Source organism: Schistocerca nitens, chromosome 4, assembly GCF_023898315.1.
Source record: "Schistocerca nitens isolate TAMUIC-IGC-003100 chromosome 4, iqSchNite1.1, whole genome shotgun sequence".
Taxonomy (NCBI): Eukaryota; Metazoa; Arthropoda; class Insecta; order Orthoptera; family Acrididae; genus Schistocerca; species Schistocerca nitens.
The window spans coordinates 693870783-693886967 of record NC_064617.1 but is presented as its reverse complement, the minus strand read 5'-3'; the positions used below and the strand labels follow the sequence as shown (position 1 = coordinate 693886967).

Here is a 16185-nt window from a genome sequence, read left to right as displayed (position 1 = left end):
CTTGACCAACACGAGCAGCAATGTTGCAATACAATAAACCGCAATCACGATAGGCTACAATCCGACCTTTATCAAAGTCGGAAATGTGATGGTACACATTTCTCCTCTTTACACCAGGCATCACAATAACATTTCACCAGGCAATGCCGGTCAACTGCTGTTTGTTTATGAGAAATCAGTTGGAAACTTTCCTCATGTCAGTACGTTGTAGGAGTTTCCACCAGCGCCAACCTTGTGTGAATGCTCTGAAAAGCTAATCATTTGAATATCACAGTATGTTCTTCCTGTAAGTTAAAGTTCGCGTCTGTAGCATGTCATCTTCGTGGTGTAGGAATTTTAATGGCCAGTAGTAAAACAACTTTGCTAGCAGGTATGTTTCCCCAAAAGATTATGCCATATCGCAGTAAGGATTCTGCCTGGGCAAAGTATACATCTTTTAGTGTCTCTTTTGATGTTCAATCAGAAAAAATTTTGTCAGTATAGCAAATAGTATTTAATTTATTTGTAATATATTTTGAATGTTGGAAACATCTTTGATCTTCTTGGATTCCTATCCCAAGAAATTTTGTAGAGCTTACATTTTCGAAGGTTCTAGTAAACAACTCTACGTCTGGTGCTAGTGGACATTTATTTTGCACTGTGTGTATATGTATTGTAACGGTTTTTCCTGTATTTATTACAGATTTGTTTCCAGAAAACCAGTCTGTAATGTGGGTGGTACAATTTTTAATCTCATGTAGTAATTCTTCTTTGGTCCTTCCTTTTATTATCACATTTGTGTCATCTGCAAATTTTGTGTAATTATGGCATCGGCTAGTCAGTTCCAAGTCACTAATAAGAGTAGAAACGGAACTGGTCCTAGAATGGAGCCTTGTGGTACACCATACTTGATGCTCTGATTTTCTGAGCAGTAGGACTTTATCTTGTTCCCTTCTTGGCTAGTAAGATCAACTAATTGCTCTCTGTTTTGGAGATATGATTTTATCCATTGGGCGCAATAAAAAGATTCACACAATTAAAGCTTTCGGCCATTAAGGCCTTTGTCAGCAGTACACACACACACACACACACACACACACACACACACACACACGTCTGCAGTCTCAGAGAGCTGAAACTACTCAGCTCTCTGAGACTGCAGACGTGTGTGCAAGAGCTGAAACTACTCAGCTCTCTCAGACTACAGATGTGTGTGCAAGTTGCGTTTGTGTGAGTGTGTGTGTGTGCGAGTGTGTATGTGCGTCAACTGCTGACAAAGGCCTTAATGGCCGAAAGGTTTGACTATGTGAATCTTTTTATTGTGCCTATTGCGATTCAGCATCTCCGCTATATGGTGAGTGGCAGCTTTCCTTCTCTGGTATTGTTACATTCCATCCACGATTTTCCATTGTTTGATTTTATCCATTCATAGGCTGGGCCCCTAATACCTACAGGTTCAAGTTTCTGAAGCAAGATGTTGTGATTGATGACATCAAATGGTTTAGAGAGATCTAGAAATATGACTGAGATATGTTCTTTAATGTCTACTGCATTTAAGGCTTCATTTAGGAATTCACAAAGTGGTAATACCAAATATTACACATGCAGTGTGTCATACCTAATGTACAATAGAGAAATATTCACATTACAAAATTCATCAAGAGAGAAGAAAGGGTTTTCAGATATGTTCCTTAAACTTATTCTTACACTGTTGCATTACACTAGTAAGACTCTTAACTGTCAGATGGGAGTGAACCGAACACCTTTGTGCTTGAGTAATGCACACCTTTTTAAACAAGAGTCATGTCTGTATGCAAGTTGTGTTTTGATCTTGTATCATCGTCATGATATGCACTATTTCTTTTGTACACAGAGTGGTTATTAATCACAATGCACATAAGAGACAAAATATACTGTGAGGTCATTAATATTTTATGTTTTTTTAAAAACATTTCTGTATGTATATGATTTCTTTTAACTCTCCTTAAAATGTGGATATTTTATGAGCAATGAATACCTTCTTCACCATTTGTTGGTTACCCCCAAAACATAATGCCGCTGGACTACAACGAATGAAAATAACCACAACATTAACAGCACCAGTATTAACTGTTGACACTGTAATATGGAGTGCATAAGTTGCTGAACTAGCTCTGTTGGTTAAATCAAGAACATGGCAAGACTAATTTCATTAATTGTCAATATAAGGGCCCAAGTATTTGGAGAGTATACTTGGTGTATGTCTTGATTATTATAATTTAATCTTATGTCCTCCTGCACTGAGACCTATGAAAATGAACGTACTGTTCTTCTCTTCCTTTTTGTTTTACGTTAGGCCATTGCAACCGAAACACTTTTGCAGGTCACATATTGCTTACAGTTAGTTGACAGGGCAGTCATTGAGGTACATAATTACCGCCAGGTTGATCAAACTGCAAAATTTAATTTTCCACACTATTTTCCTGCTGTTCTTTTTTATACTTGCGTTTCTAACAAGCAGTTAGGTCTGATTTTTGCAGTCTTTGAAATCACACTTCTTCATCAAAAACCACCCTACATCATGGGAAGACGTATTGTTACAATGAAATATTTATAACAAGACCCGTCACTTAATAGTTTTATTTAATAACATTTAAGTCTGAAGTTAAAACTCAAAATAAAGCGGCAAAACAACTTACCAACAATACTAAAATAATTCCGGCCAAAACTGCAGCACTAAGTGCACACCATAAATGAGACAGCAGTTCCATGTTCCAGGTTATAATGGTCCTTCTCTGCACATTATGGACTGATTTTTCAAATACGCTATGCCACGTCAAAACTTATTCTTTCAAAGCATGTTGTTGACATTGCACAGCTGGCACAGTGTGGATAAACATATGACGCGATGATGAACACCGAAAGCAACAAACTCTGTCGGCAACAGCGTGAGCGTGAAAACGAATCATAGCGTCTTCTCCTTTAAAGATCTTTGTATTTATTTGTGTGTAACAGGTTGACATGTAAACTACACAGTGGGCGTATGGATTGGAGAAAGTGTGCAGACGGTATGTAATGGTAAAGAACATTTTTTATCATACCACTTCTTTGTAAATATTCAAAGAATTCCTAGTATTGAGATTTGCGTCCGTTTCATTTTCTGGCAACGAATATCCGTATTTTTTCCCTTTTTCATTGCGAGCTTTCTCCCGCATTCACCTCGCGGTTTTGAAGCAAGACAGATTAGCAAGTGTGAGCTATTGGTTGCGAATAATCTGTTATTTTTGCATATTTTGTATAAATGGACGAATTGTAGAGTTACAGGTGACGCCAACTGAAAAGCAAGTTCGCACTAACAGAACTGCTTCAACAAACAGCTTACCTATGTCGTTCCTGTTTATTAGTATTGCTATAATTTTATGAGATTGGTGAATGTAGGCATATTGTGTAGCATAATCATTGAAATAATACATAATCAGCGCCTAACTTCATAAATTTCACTGGAGAAATTTAGAAAATGAAACGTAACTTACCCTTCGTTTAAGGCAATTCTCAAGTCAGCCGTTGCATTCTCGTCAGAGAGAAATCATCCTTGCATTTGTGAAATGAGTGCATTGCCAAAGTTCTAGAGCTGTAAAAAAACAGCTGGGGCGAAAGCATGATCCAGATTTTGAATGACTTGATGGCTTCTAGGCAAGGTAATGGCTATGAGATTAGTGTTCATGTGGAGAAACTGGAATTCCTATCACAGATGATAATGTGTTTATGTAGCCAAAAGGTACATTTCAGATACACTGTTACCTGTGTGTAAAACACTTGTTGCCCTTGCAGACAGGACTATCTTCTCACTTGGAGTAGGGCTTAAGGTACTGTGTCCATACTTATCATTCACAAATAACTTAGCATCTCCCCGCCCCCCCCCCTAAACCCCCACCCTTAATACACCTTTACAAGCAGTTGCTGCAGTAGTCTACATGCCACAAAGAACAATTACATGCTCCTGTATCTGACCCCTAATGAGGGTTCTGACCAGAAGACACTCACAGCATGTAGCCATATTTACATTTTAATGTATTTACTGAGCTCTCCTATCCATTCAGCCTTTGTGGGCACTTCAACACACTAACTTGCAATGTTGATTCTACCATCCCCAACACTCTGGGGCTACGCTGTTGTGAGTTTCATGTCTTTAGAAACACTGAAATGAATTCTGCCACTGATATCTTGATATGCTGCCCTGTTGACCCGCAGACAATGCTCACTGGAAGTGCTAAACAATTTTCCCTCAAGTGACTACCTACTTCCTGACTGAGATTTAGCAGCATGAGAGGAAGTTGCCAAACTAGATCTCAAGAAGGACAATTTGACACTTCACACTCAAATAACTATTTAAACATTGAGCATACACTAGATGTAGGGGGATCACATTACCAACAGGATCTGCCAAGCCAATAATGCATCCACCCAAAATCTCCAGGCCACCTATAATGACTACCTACCTCTCATTGGAATGAAGAGTGCTGCTCTTCAATCAGGGCAGGTGTAAATCTCTGCAGCAGATCAAATGCCCACCAACTGCAAATAATCTCATAGCAATTTGGGCAGCAATGACAAAATACTGCTGAATTATTGAGGAGAACAGGAAGAGATCATGGTATAAATTGCTGAACATCTTAGCATTTTCCATCATAATATACAGCACCTGGTCAAGGCAAAATTCAGTTTCCCATGTTGTGGTATCCTTTGAGGGAAGCTGAAGAAATCATTCTTTCCGTGCTCAGTCCAGTCTTGGACACATGAAGCTTTCCTGACTAATGGGAGGATGTAATTTTAACAACCCTAGTGGCATTTGGGATGGACCATACATGCCCCTGTGGCTTTCATAGTATAGTTCTCACCAGCTACTTAGGAACTGCTATACAATTTTGGTTCAGAAGATATAATTTTATGATGACCTTACCCTACTGTAAGTGACTATCCAACAGGCTTTCCAAAGCAGATAACACAATATTGGTTTCTGTTTCTATCCTGAGAAGGCTTATGATACCACTTGGAGGCACAATATCCTCAAATACCTTAGTTAACGGGGTAAGATATCTACCTATGTTCATACAGTCCTTATTCACATTATTTCTTCTGGTATCATGTTGTAAAAGTCTTGCCAGATGGGTTTGAACAGGATAATCATGTCCTTTAAAGCAGTGCACTCAGTGTTGCTATTTTTCTGTAGTCACAAATGGTATTACATCTGCTATTAAGAGGTCAGTACGGCATCCATTATGCTTGGATGAGTTTGTTCCCCCAACTCTGAAAAAGCGATGTGGCAATTACAGGTAATATGAGCATATCCATTTGTGATTTGTCTGTAGCAGTCATAAATTTCAGTAGGCTAAGTAAAATTCTACACCTACCACAACGGCTTTTATTAAATGCTACCAACTTCAGAGGATTAGTTGTCCCATAAAAATCTGTCAAACGTAAAATTTATGATACTAAAACAACCTAATCTCAATGTAGCTGAAAATAATTAAAATTAATATTGTATGGGTATTGGTAAAAGCTTTTTCATACAATTGCGATACAATTTAATTTAGAAATGGATAAGCTACCAGCCACCAATTTTACTGGATCATGGGTTCTCTTAGGAAATTTAGCTGTGTTGGTTGAACCTTCAGCCTTCATAAGCTCAGTAATTCATTGTACAATATAACAATCAGTTACCTGTCATCACTTTCCAAGTTATTGCATCATGTGAAAAGTACCAACAGGTGTGTGCAATTAATTCAGCAATATATACCTAAGATGCCAACACTGCCCAATTCAGTGAAGGATTGGGCATCACACAATACCTGGCTACCTGAACTGCATGAGAAACATTGCTACATGTTTACTTGTAGGTGCTTGTTTTGTACCCTAGCGGAATCTAAGTTTTAATTGTCAAGATTGCTAAAGACTAGTCTTCGTTATTTATTTTTTAACTATAGTATATAAAAAGATTTTGCTTACTGATCATGGTTTATGGTATTTCTCCATATCTCCATAACAGTTTTTGAGCATAGTGTAGCAATTATAAGGCTTTATGGTTTGATATTTTGCATAAGAAATTTCATAATAATTGTTAAATGCTGTCTCCTACAACTTCCAAAGGTGTGGGAAAAAAACAATTTGTTGGTGATATTTGGTGCACTATATATCTCAAAGTTGAAAATAACGACTTCCCGGAAGGTAACTAAAGCTGGTTTTGTGGAGTGGGAAGATACACGGTTGGATGACAGCTTTAATTGGTACAGGAAAGATTCAGTGTTATGATTTGGTCGGAGTGATTGGCGGAAAATAAAGTGTTTCCCCTGTAGAGCGTCCCCCATGGTTTACCCTGGGTGTGGGGCTGAGCATGAGGCCTTTGGATAGGACTGGAACTTCCACATGACAACAGTGTTTTGGATTTGTTTAGGTTTTAGATTTTCCGGGATGTTGGTAATCTATTCTAGGGCATGTGTTAGATGGAAAATGCCAGAAAAGACAGGACCTGGATGCTGTGAGGGATGATGAAGTGGTTCACTGGGTATAGGAAATAAACATCCTTCCCACAATTCTTCCCACTCTTCTAAAATTGGTATTCCGCCACCCACCCAATCTTCATAATATCTTATATCACCATCCACACACCACAAACACTTCGAACATCCTGTACTGTAGAAGATCCATGTGTAAGAACAGTCCAACACACCCACTCAAAGCAACTGAGTCCAATCCCATCATATGCTTATTCCATACTGTCAGAGTATGGAATAAGCTGTGTATGCTGTGTAAGCATTCATGACCTAGACCAGCAATGCTGCAATTTTTGAACAGCATTTTATGTGAGCATGACCACCAGCCAACTGTCTACTTACTAGACTATGGCCTAGAGCACCGCTGATCACCCAGTGGCTGCTGCACAGCTCATGGCACCTCGTAATGTAGCAGAATGGGACAGTATAAAACAAAGAGAAGAATGTCATGTGTTAACAAGACTGTGATATTATCACACATTCTTCAGGTGGAGTCATATAATGGGTGGGTATAATTAAACTGCCAATTTTTGGAGTGCTGCAGTGTGGTCTGTATATGTTGCAGGACAATGAAACATCGTAGGTATGTTTATTAATTGGTGTGCTCACAGAGTATGCTGAAAAAATAATAGTTCCACTTACTGTCACTTGGTGAAAATATGGCACAGTAATTTGTCAGAATGTGTAATGTTTCCTACTTCAGTGTTAGTATGCTGTCTTTCATATGCCAATGCATGCTGATTTCTTTTTTGAGAAGTGACTGTCAATAGTATAGTGTGAAGAATGTTGAAATTTTTCATACGAAACACAGTTATTGAGAAGGAAGACTGTGAACTGCTGGTAAGATTGTTTTATCAGATTGGCAGCAATAGCAGTGCTGCACAGCAGGAATATCACCAACAGAAATAGTTGCAAAGCACTCATGTGTCAATAAATTGGCTAAAGAGTACGATCAAGAAATTTGAAGAAACAGGTGAATCAGCTGGCGCAGCAGGGACAGGGAAGCTGCTCATTCCAATGGCAGTTGTTGATGAAGTTGCTGTAGCTATAGCCAACCATGCTGTGCATGGCTCAAATGTTGCAGCCAGTGCTCGAGCTGTGTCATGGGAATTGCCTCTCCATTGGAGAACAATTTGAAAACTTTTGCAGTGCTTTTGACACTGGTATCCATGCAAGATTCAGAATGTGCACCAAATGAAGCCCCAAGATAGGCTACAATGGCATGACTTTGCCCTACATTTTTGGCACGCATGGAAATAGAGCCCTGGAATGTGCTTTGGACAGACAAGGCATATTTTTCTATGATCGGTGCAGCAAGTGCACAGAACTGTTGCATGGGAGGGGGTGGGGGTGTTCTACTCCTCCACATGTTGTGCAGGAATGACCACTGCACTCAGCTTGTGTGACTGTGTGGTGTGGTTTCACGAGCTCCTCCATTGTCTGTCCATTTTTCTTCAAATACTGGGCTTGCATTTGGGAGGATGATGGTTCAAACCTGCATCTGGCCATCCAGATTTAGGTTTTTCGTGATTTGTCTAAATTGCTCCAGGCAAATGCTGGAGTGGTTCCGTTGAAAGGGCATGGCCGATTTCCTTCCCTATCCTTGACACAGTCTGCACTTGTGCTCAGTCTGTAATGACCTCGATGTCGACAGGATGTTAAATCCAATCTTCTTTCCTTGCTTCTTCGAAGAGATGACACGTCAAGGGCCTATTAGGTTTACTGTGAGATCTGCACATTATAAAGGTGCATGTGTGGCCTTCCAGATCCTCTGACCGGAATTCATGTGACTTCTGGTTGTGGGGATATATGAAAGATTGTGCCTGTCAGGATGTATCTGGAGTCCTTGATCTGAAGGATAGCATACAACAATGTATCACTCTGATTACACCGGATATGCTGCAACAAGCTGTCGATCATGCCGTGTTACGGATGGAGCATGTTGTCGAGTCCGGAAACCATATTGAACATATGTTATAACTTGTGACTATATCCTAGTAAATGTACTAGAACCACCCTTGTCGTGTGTTTGACAATTTCTCCCCTTTTCCTGCACCCACACCACATTCTTACTAGACTGCGGCACTTGAAACATAGTCAGTTTCATTTTAACAACCCAGTACATGCAGAAGCTTTAGTTGTATTGCTATACACTTACTATACCTATGAAAGCTAATAAGTTTCTAGTGAAATTAAGTGTATAATACACAATCCCTAAAAAATTGTAGGAGGATTGTACTGCAAACACAAAATATGTTTAGCCAAATGTAAACACACCCTGAGATCATTCTTTGAAAGAATAGTACACAAAACAGCAGTTGTAATAACAATAGAACTCAATGTACAGACACTGGTATCATTTTAGCATCAAAAGTCATGGTGTGATTATGAAGTAATTAAAGAAAGTTATCAGCATATTGTTATCAGCGAATCGTTTGTGAATTTGTAATGTAAAAATCAAGTTGTTTAAACATGCTAATTTTATCAGGCTAACTGCCACCCTTTGTCAAGCTAAATTCTGTAACCAGTTTTATAAGAGTGTTTATTTCAATTGTATTGGGTTTATAAACAATACATAGAAAGATTTTGTGATTGTTGAATGTTATGTAAGGACCAGCCATGTTACACCAGTTTATATGGAGTTAGCCTTGAAGTCAATTAGTGTACCACATTTGACGAGAAATATACAAAAGTTAACTATTCAAATTTAGTGAAAATTATGATCTGGATCTCTCTCTCCCCCCCCCCCCCCCCCCAACAATACCTTATGTGAATTGAAGCTGTCCTTGCAACTTATCCACCTTCACTGCAGCCCCAGGATCGTGTGTCTTTCATGATAGGGACAGTTATTTAATAAAGCTACTTAGGAAAATGTTTAAATTTGTTGCAGATACATAGAAGCAAATGAACAGAAAATATTTCAGTCAATGAGCCAGATACTGAAGAGAAGATGAACATTTCAGCAAATTATAACAGGAACATGGTAGAATATTCAAATAAAACTATTTTGAAAATTTCATAAAAATAAATAAAATATGAAGGGTAGGGGGGGGGGGGATGGAGATGACAGTGATTCAGAAGTAATGGCTAAAGTTGAAGAAAAAATTACACAATACAATACATAGAAAGATTTTATAAGTGTGGATGTTATGTAATGGCTAGTGGCAGTAGTCACATTACTTCACTTGTTACTGAGTTAGTCTTGATTTCAATTAGTGCACCACAAAAACTGACTGTTTGTAAAGGAAGACAATTCCCCTAAAATTCCACTAAAGCTATCATCATTTATTAAAGAAAGAAAATATACTTGTGTATTATGCAGGCAAAGAAACAAACTGGGTGTAGAAGTACATGGATAATTGAAGATTGTAGTTTATGAGATAGTTTGGTGAGACATTTTATCCAGATGTGGATATCAAATGGCTGATGTTTATGATCCACCATGATTGGCTGATACAGCTCAGGAGTACCTAGAGCATTATGCTCATACCCAGCGTCTTCCTTATTTTCCCATTCATGGTTTTGAAGAGAGTTATTTATTAGATCATTGTTTAATGCATAATTAGTGCTCTGCCTACATCCTATACACTATTCCACTTTTGAGATACATCTCCCGAACTTGCTTCAACTTTTTTGTTAGTGTTCTGAATGTCTCATTTATATTGCTTTCCACATGGCAAGGTAAGATGCTTGAATCAGTTTTATTTCTGGTAAGCATTACTGTTATATTTTGCTGACAGCAAGCCACCACAATCCATATTGCAACAACTTCTCGCACTGTTACAGACATGTAAGTTCTTGTCTGATCCACAGTCACCAATATTCCACCTGTATGAACTATGGAAATTGATATACGTAAGTCACATATAATGAAAAAGGCTTTTTTACATTTGCATGAAAGCTGAATTAATGGTGTTCAGTATGGTTCAGATTCCAGTTATTGCTCAGGAATGGAGGTAGATATCACTCTGGATTCTTAAGAGGTCAAAGGTTATTTTACATTCCCTTGGTACTATGATCTGCTGTACACTGCATTTCACAGGATATTATTGTCTGTGACACTGAGATGCATGCAGTCTAGTGAACATAGAAGCAGATTAACTTTATTCGAGTTATGAAATTCCTCTTTGTTCCAATACCCTGAGAGCACTTTAAACCATTCAGATCTAACAGATTAATCAGTCCAGTCCATCCAGGAAATCCTCCTTCATCTGCAGTATTTATAGAAGTAGGTGATAATGTGCTAGGTACCACTGTGTGTTACAATGAGAGCAACTAACTGGCAGGTGCAGTAGCCAAGACGGCTTCTACAGTACCTACAGGGATGAGTTGTGAAGTACGTCTTTATGTAGTTGCCTCACTGTTGAGGCATAGGACCATGCACTATTGGAAGGAGAGGTGGCTGGAAATGTGAGAAAAGAAGTTGGAGGCAGTAAAGTCAGCTGCCTGGCCATGGTGAAGCTCCATGTAGCAACTACAGTTTAATGTAGTCCTTCGTAATTGATCGTTTGGCACTGCCCATTGAAGTGCGGTTCCCTTTTGCCAAGAGAATCCACCAGTGATGCCTATGATATGAAATCAGTATACCACTTGTTGAAAGATGCTTCCATTTTGCTGATGCTCTGTATTTTGAGTGATTAGATTGCAAATGTGTCTCTCTTCTTGCATTTACCAAATATTTTGGTAAGGAACATCTAATATATACTCAAGGTTGCTGTAACACACAAGTGTTAAATTTTTTCTGGCTCTATATTTGTGAACACTTTTTGTGCAATTATTTTACATTTTTATTACTACTGTGTTATTTTGATGAGCTGATTTTTTATGTAATTCATTTTTGTGAAAGTTTAACTGTTAGCATTTTGATATACCAGTGACAATGCTGTTATGAGCTGTTGTTATAACAAGGAGTAAAAAGAACAATAACAGGACATAATTTTGTAACATGGAATGATGTGGAAGATGATTTGGAGGAAATAAGATGTTATTAAGGAAACTGAGATACTGAACATGTGAATGACAAATGTAGTGAAGGCAATAAAACACAAGGCAAAGTGCCTCTCACCCTTACATTCTTGATTGTTGATTGGTATATCACCAGTACTACTCTGTTTACTTGTAAAGAATCTAGTTTCTTGTTCATTCAGTTATGTATTTAATTTTTGTTCTGAATTATTCTTTTTGTTAGCCTTACAGTCATAAAGTACCTGTCCGTACCTGCTCACTACTTTTTCATTTTCTGTGAACATTCTTTCATGCCACATCCTAAATGCCTGTTTTCACCCTCAGATGCCCAGTGTATTACTCAGTACTTAGATTTGGAAAAGTTATCTATCATAGTTATCTATCATATTAGCAAATACATAGCTGTCATCAAATGCATAGCTGTCATCACAGCTACCATTGTCACCTGTGTATAATATTCTCTGCGATTATGTTCCTGACTTCCATTTGCTGCTTGTATGTCCCCCCCCCCCCCCCCCAATTGAGAGCTATTTGATGTAGTGTGCACAATACACACATGCCAGTATCTAACCAAATTATTTGTAATTTTACAGATGACTCACAACAGAGGAAGTTGTGCTCAAGAAAGTGAAATTGTGAGTATATCCCAGCTATGAAAGTGTGTATAATCTTTTATGCAACATTTTATAGTGTAGAATTATCACAGTGAATAAATAATTCACACACAAGGAAAAAACCAGATGCAAAGGTCATGTGTTCCACAAGAAAAAACAAGTATTGTTGTAGGCTCATGGTATATTAAAAAATTGTAACTGTAAGTTTGAACAATACACTCAGTCTGGTTAGCTTTTAGATCATAGACCAAAGATAAGAAAGGAAGTCATACAGATAATTAGAAGTATGTTGAAGTGCATACTGTACATCAAGAGGCCTGAGATTCAAAATGCATGTTCAAACCATCATACTCCTAAAGCAGTGGAACTCTCACCCATATAATCTTATCTCATCATTCAGTTAGTCTTGAATAATAGCATTCATTCTTTTGTAAACATATTTTTATGTATTACACTATCAACTATGCTGATTTATGGTATTCCTTCAGTGCTATATCTGTTAAATCTGAGCTCAAGAGGATAATCAATAAGCCAAAAATTGATTATTTTAGGACACTCCTCAGATACATTCACTGGAGTGATGTTTACAGTGCTCATGGCATGAATGAAAAATATAACACTTTTGCTGATAAAGTGCTTACCTTATTTGAACACTGTTTTCCCCAAAAAACTAACCAAGGTTAGAACAAAGTCTACAAAGAAGCCATGGATTACTCAAGGAATAGAGGTATCTTGTAAAACAAAAAGAAACTGTATCTGTCAATCCGAAACAGTTCTGATGTTGATGCTATAGCACGTTACAAGAAAAACTCCAAAATATTAAAGACTGTAATACGGACATCAAAGCAAAATTATTACAAGGAAAAGATAGTCATATCGGATAACAAAATAAAGACAATATGGGATATAGTGAAGGAGGAGACCCGTAGAACCAGACATGAAGAGGGACAAATAGCATTAAGAGTATATGATACATTGGTGACAGATGTGTATAGTGTTGCAGAACTTTTTAACAGACATTTTATAACTGCTACAGAAAAGATGGGGTTGTCAGGTTCTGTAGATGCTGCTATGGAATACCTCAGGCCAGACATTTCAAGTAACCCTCACTACCCCAGCAGAAGCAATGTCCATCATAAAATCTTTAAAATCAAAAACATCTAGTGGGTATGATGAAATATCAACAAAGTTAATTAAAGAATGTGATTCTGAGTTAAGTAACATATTAAGCTATCTGTGTAACCAGTTGTTTATCAGTGGAGTATTTCCTCAATCATTAAAATATGCTGTGTAAAGCCACTGTTTAAGAAGGGAGATAAAGAAATAGCATCAAATTTCTGTCCAGTTTCACTTTCGCCAGCATTCTCAAAATTTTTAGAAAAGATAATGTACAATCAGCGTTATAACCATCTTATCACAAATAACATACTGTCAAAGTTTCAATTCGGATTTCTAAAGGGTTCTGATAATGAGAAGGCTATCTGCACTTACAGTGACAATGTACTTAATTCATTAGACAAAAAATTGCAGCAACTGGTATATTTTGTGATCTGTCAAAGGCATTTGAGTGTGTAAATCACAATATTCTTTTAAGTAAATTAGAATATCATGTTGTAACAGAAAATGCTGCAAAATGGTTCAATCATATACCTCTGGCAGGAAACAAATGGTGTTATTAGGAAAGAGACATGTATTAAGCTATCAGGCATCATCCAACTGGGAACTAATTACATGTGGGGTCCCACAAGGTTCCATCTTAGGCCCCTTACCTTTTCTTGTGTATATCAACGACCTTTCATCAGTAACATTACCAGATGCCAAGATTGTTTTGTTTGTCAATGATACAAACATTGCAATACATAGCAAATCAAGTGTAGTCTTAGAAAGATCGGCTAATAAAATATTTGTGGACATTAATAACTGGTTCCTAGCCAATTCTTTGTCACTGAACTTTGAAAAACACACTACATGCAGTTCATAACTTGTGAGGGGTGTTCCACGAGTATATGCCTAAGATATGATGACAAGCAGATAGATTCGTGGGATTACAGCTTGGTAATAAATTCAACTGGGAGGAACACACCACAGAACTTCTGAAGCATCTATACAAATCTCTATTTGCAATGTGAATTGTGTCAGACATAGGGGATACAAAAGTGAAAAACCTGGCATACTATGTTTACTTTCACTCTGTAATGTCATATGGGATTATTTTTTGGGGTAATTCATCAAGCCAAGCTAAAGTTTTTTGGGCACAAAAACGTGCAATAAAAGTTATATGTGGTGTGAACTCAAGAACATCCTGCAGAAGCCTGTTTGGGGAACTAGGGATACTAACCACTGCTTCCCAATATATTTATTCCTTAATGAAATTTGTCATTAAAATGTATCAATTTTTCAAACCAATAGCTCAATTCATGGAATCAGTTCTAGAAATAAGAATTATCTTCACAAGGCTTTAGCCGGCCGCGGTGGTCTAGCAGTTCTAGGCGCTCAGTAGGAACCGCGCGACTGCTACGGTCGCAGGTTCGAATCCTGCCTCGGGCATGGATGTGTGTGATGTCCTTAGGTTAGGTAGGTTTAAGTAGTTCTAAGTTCTAGGGGACTTAAATGACCACAGATATTGAGTCCCATAGTGCTCAGAGCAATTTGCACCATTTCACAAGGCTTTTAAGTCACTTTCTCTTGTACAAAAAGGTGTGAACTATTCAGGGACACTCAGTTTCAATAGCTTGCCTGCAACCATAAAAAGCTTAACAACCAATGAAATTCTCAGTTGTACCAATTTGCGCGCGTGTGTGTGTGTGTGTGTGTGTGTGTGTGTGTGTGTGTGTGTGTGTGTGTGTGTGTGTGAAGTACAATCTAACTTCTGCACCATTTCAGTGCAGTAATGTGTTCATTGTAAATAAGTATTGTAGTAGTTCTATTATATTTTTACTACCTTACAAATAATAACACTTTTTTTTTAATTTTAAATTCAGTGCATTAATGTTATCTTAGTAAATGAGTGTTTGTAAAATGATTCTTTCATATAGTGTTCCTTAAAAAAAAAATGACTATCATTCCACGTGGGACCTGCAGAAGGTACATTAGCCTATTTGTTTCAGTTGTAAATATTTGTCATGTTTTATTGTTTATCTGACATGTTCTACATCCTGGACGGATCAATTGGAATGAAAGTAAATCTAATCTAATCATAGCTAGTACATATAGAATAATGTGCTTTGGCACAATGTTATAAGAGAAGAAAGGAAGAAGTAAAAGATGGGTCAGAAATATACAGAGAGATCTACAGTACATAAAGAGGCTTGCTGAGATGGGCATACTCTAGGACAGACGCAATGAAGCCACTCACACCAAAGATGGGCTGAACTCAAACATGGTTCAGTATCTTTGCACTTAAAAGTTTGCCTGAAAACTAGGGAGCTGGCTTTTTATCTATAATTCTGTTCCCTGTTCTCTTGCTGTATTATATTTTGGGACACTGGAGCTAAAGTAATCAAAAGATTTATTAAACAGAAGCAACGAATAAGAATACTGTGTGCAGGAGATAATCGAAAACTTTGCCATTGGCTCTTCAAAGGTCCATTACTCCAGTAATAACAGAAAAATTATTTCCTTGTTGAGGTTGCCTCTTTGTCCATTGTCAAATTTGGGGCTCTGTTTAAGTTCAGCTAAGTTTCCTCTGAGATAAAACACAAAATTGTGAATTCCTGTAATATCAGTAGAAATTTAAAACGTGCTCTGGTAGCCACATCTACAAATTCTATTGTGGAAATTGAGGAACTGAAGATACCTGTCAGCTGTTTGACAAATGGTAAACATACCTCTTTTCTTATGTCATACATTTAACTATTGTTCTACAATAAATAGTTGTGTACTAGTGCCATCCGGAGTGGCCGAGCGGTTCTAGGCGCTACAGTCTGGAACCACGCGACCGCTACGGTCACAGGTTCGAATCCTGCCTCGGGCATGGATGCGTGTGATGTCCTTAGGTTAGTTAGGTTCAAGTAGTTCTAAGTTCTAGGGGACTGACGACCTCAGAAGTTAAGTCCCATAGTGCTCAGAGCCATTTGATTTGTGTACTTGCATAGATG

At 37.8% G+C, this 16185-nt stretch overlaps 2 protein-coding genes across 3 annotated transcripts in view; one reads left to right on the top strand and one right to left on the bottom strand.

The window, feature by feature from the left end:
- Window positions 1-2882, bottom strand: part of LOC126251952 (dolichyl-phosphate beta-glucosyltransferase) — a 118791-nt gene extending 115909 nt beyond the window's left edge. The window contains exon 1 of the mRNA XM_049952718.1: window positions 2658-2882. Coding sequence (XP_049808675.1) covers window positions 2658-2729 — 72 coding nt within the window. The 5' untranslated portion in view covers window positions 2730-2882. The remainder of the gene's footprint in view (window positions 1-2657) is intronic.
- Window positions 2883-2927: 45 nt separating this feature from the next.
- LOC126251951 (TNF receptor-associated factor 6-B) overlaps window positions 2928-16185 on the top strand; it is an 81353-nt gene continuing 68095 nt past the window's right edge. The window contains exons 1-2 of one of the 2 annotated variants that reach the window (XM_049952715.1): window positions 2928-3036; window positions 12068-12109. In XM_049952715.1, the coding sequence (XP_049808672.1) occupies window positions 3034-3036; window positions 12068-12109 (45 nt within the window). In that variant the 5' untranslated portion in view covers window positions 2928-3033. The remainder of the gene's footprint in view (window positions 3037-12067; window positions 12110-16185) is intronic. The other variant, XM_049952716.1, reaches the window with a different exon arrangement.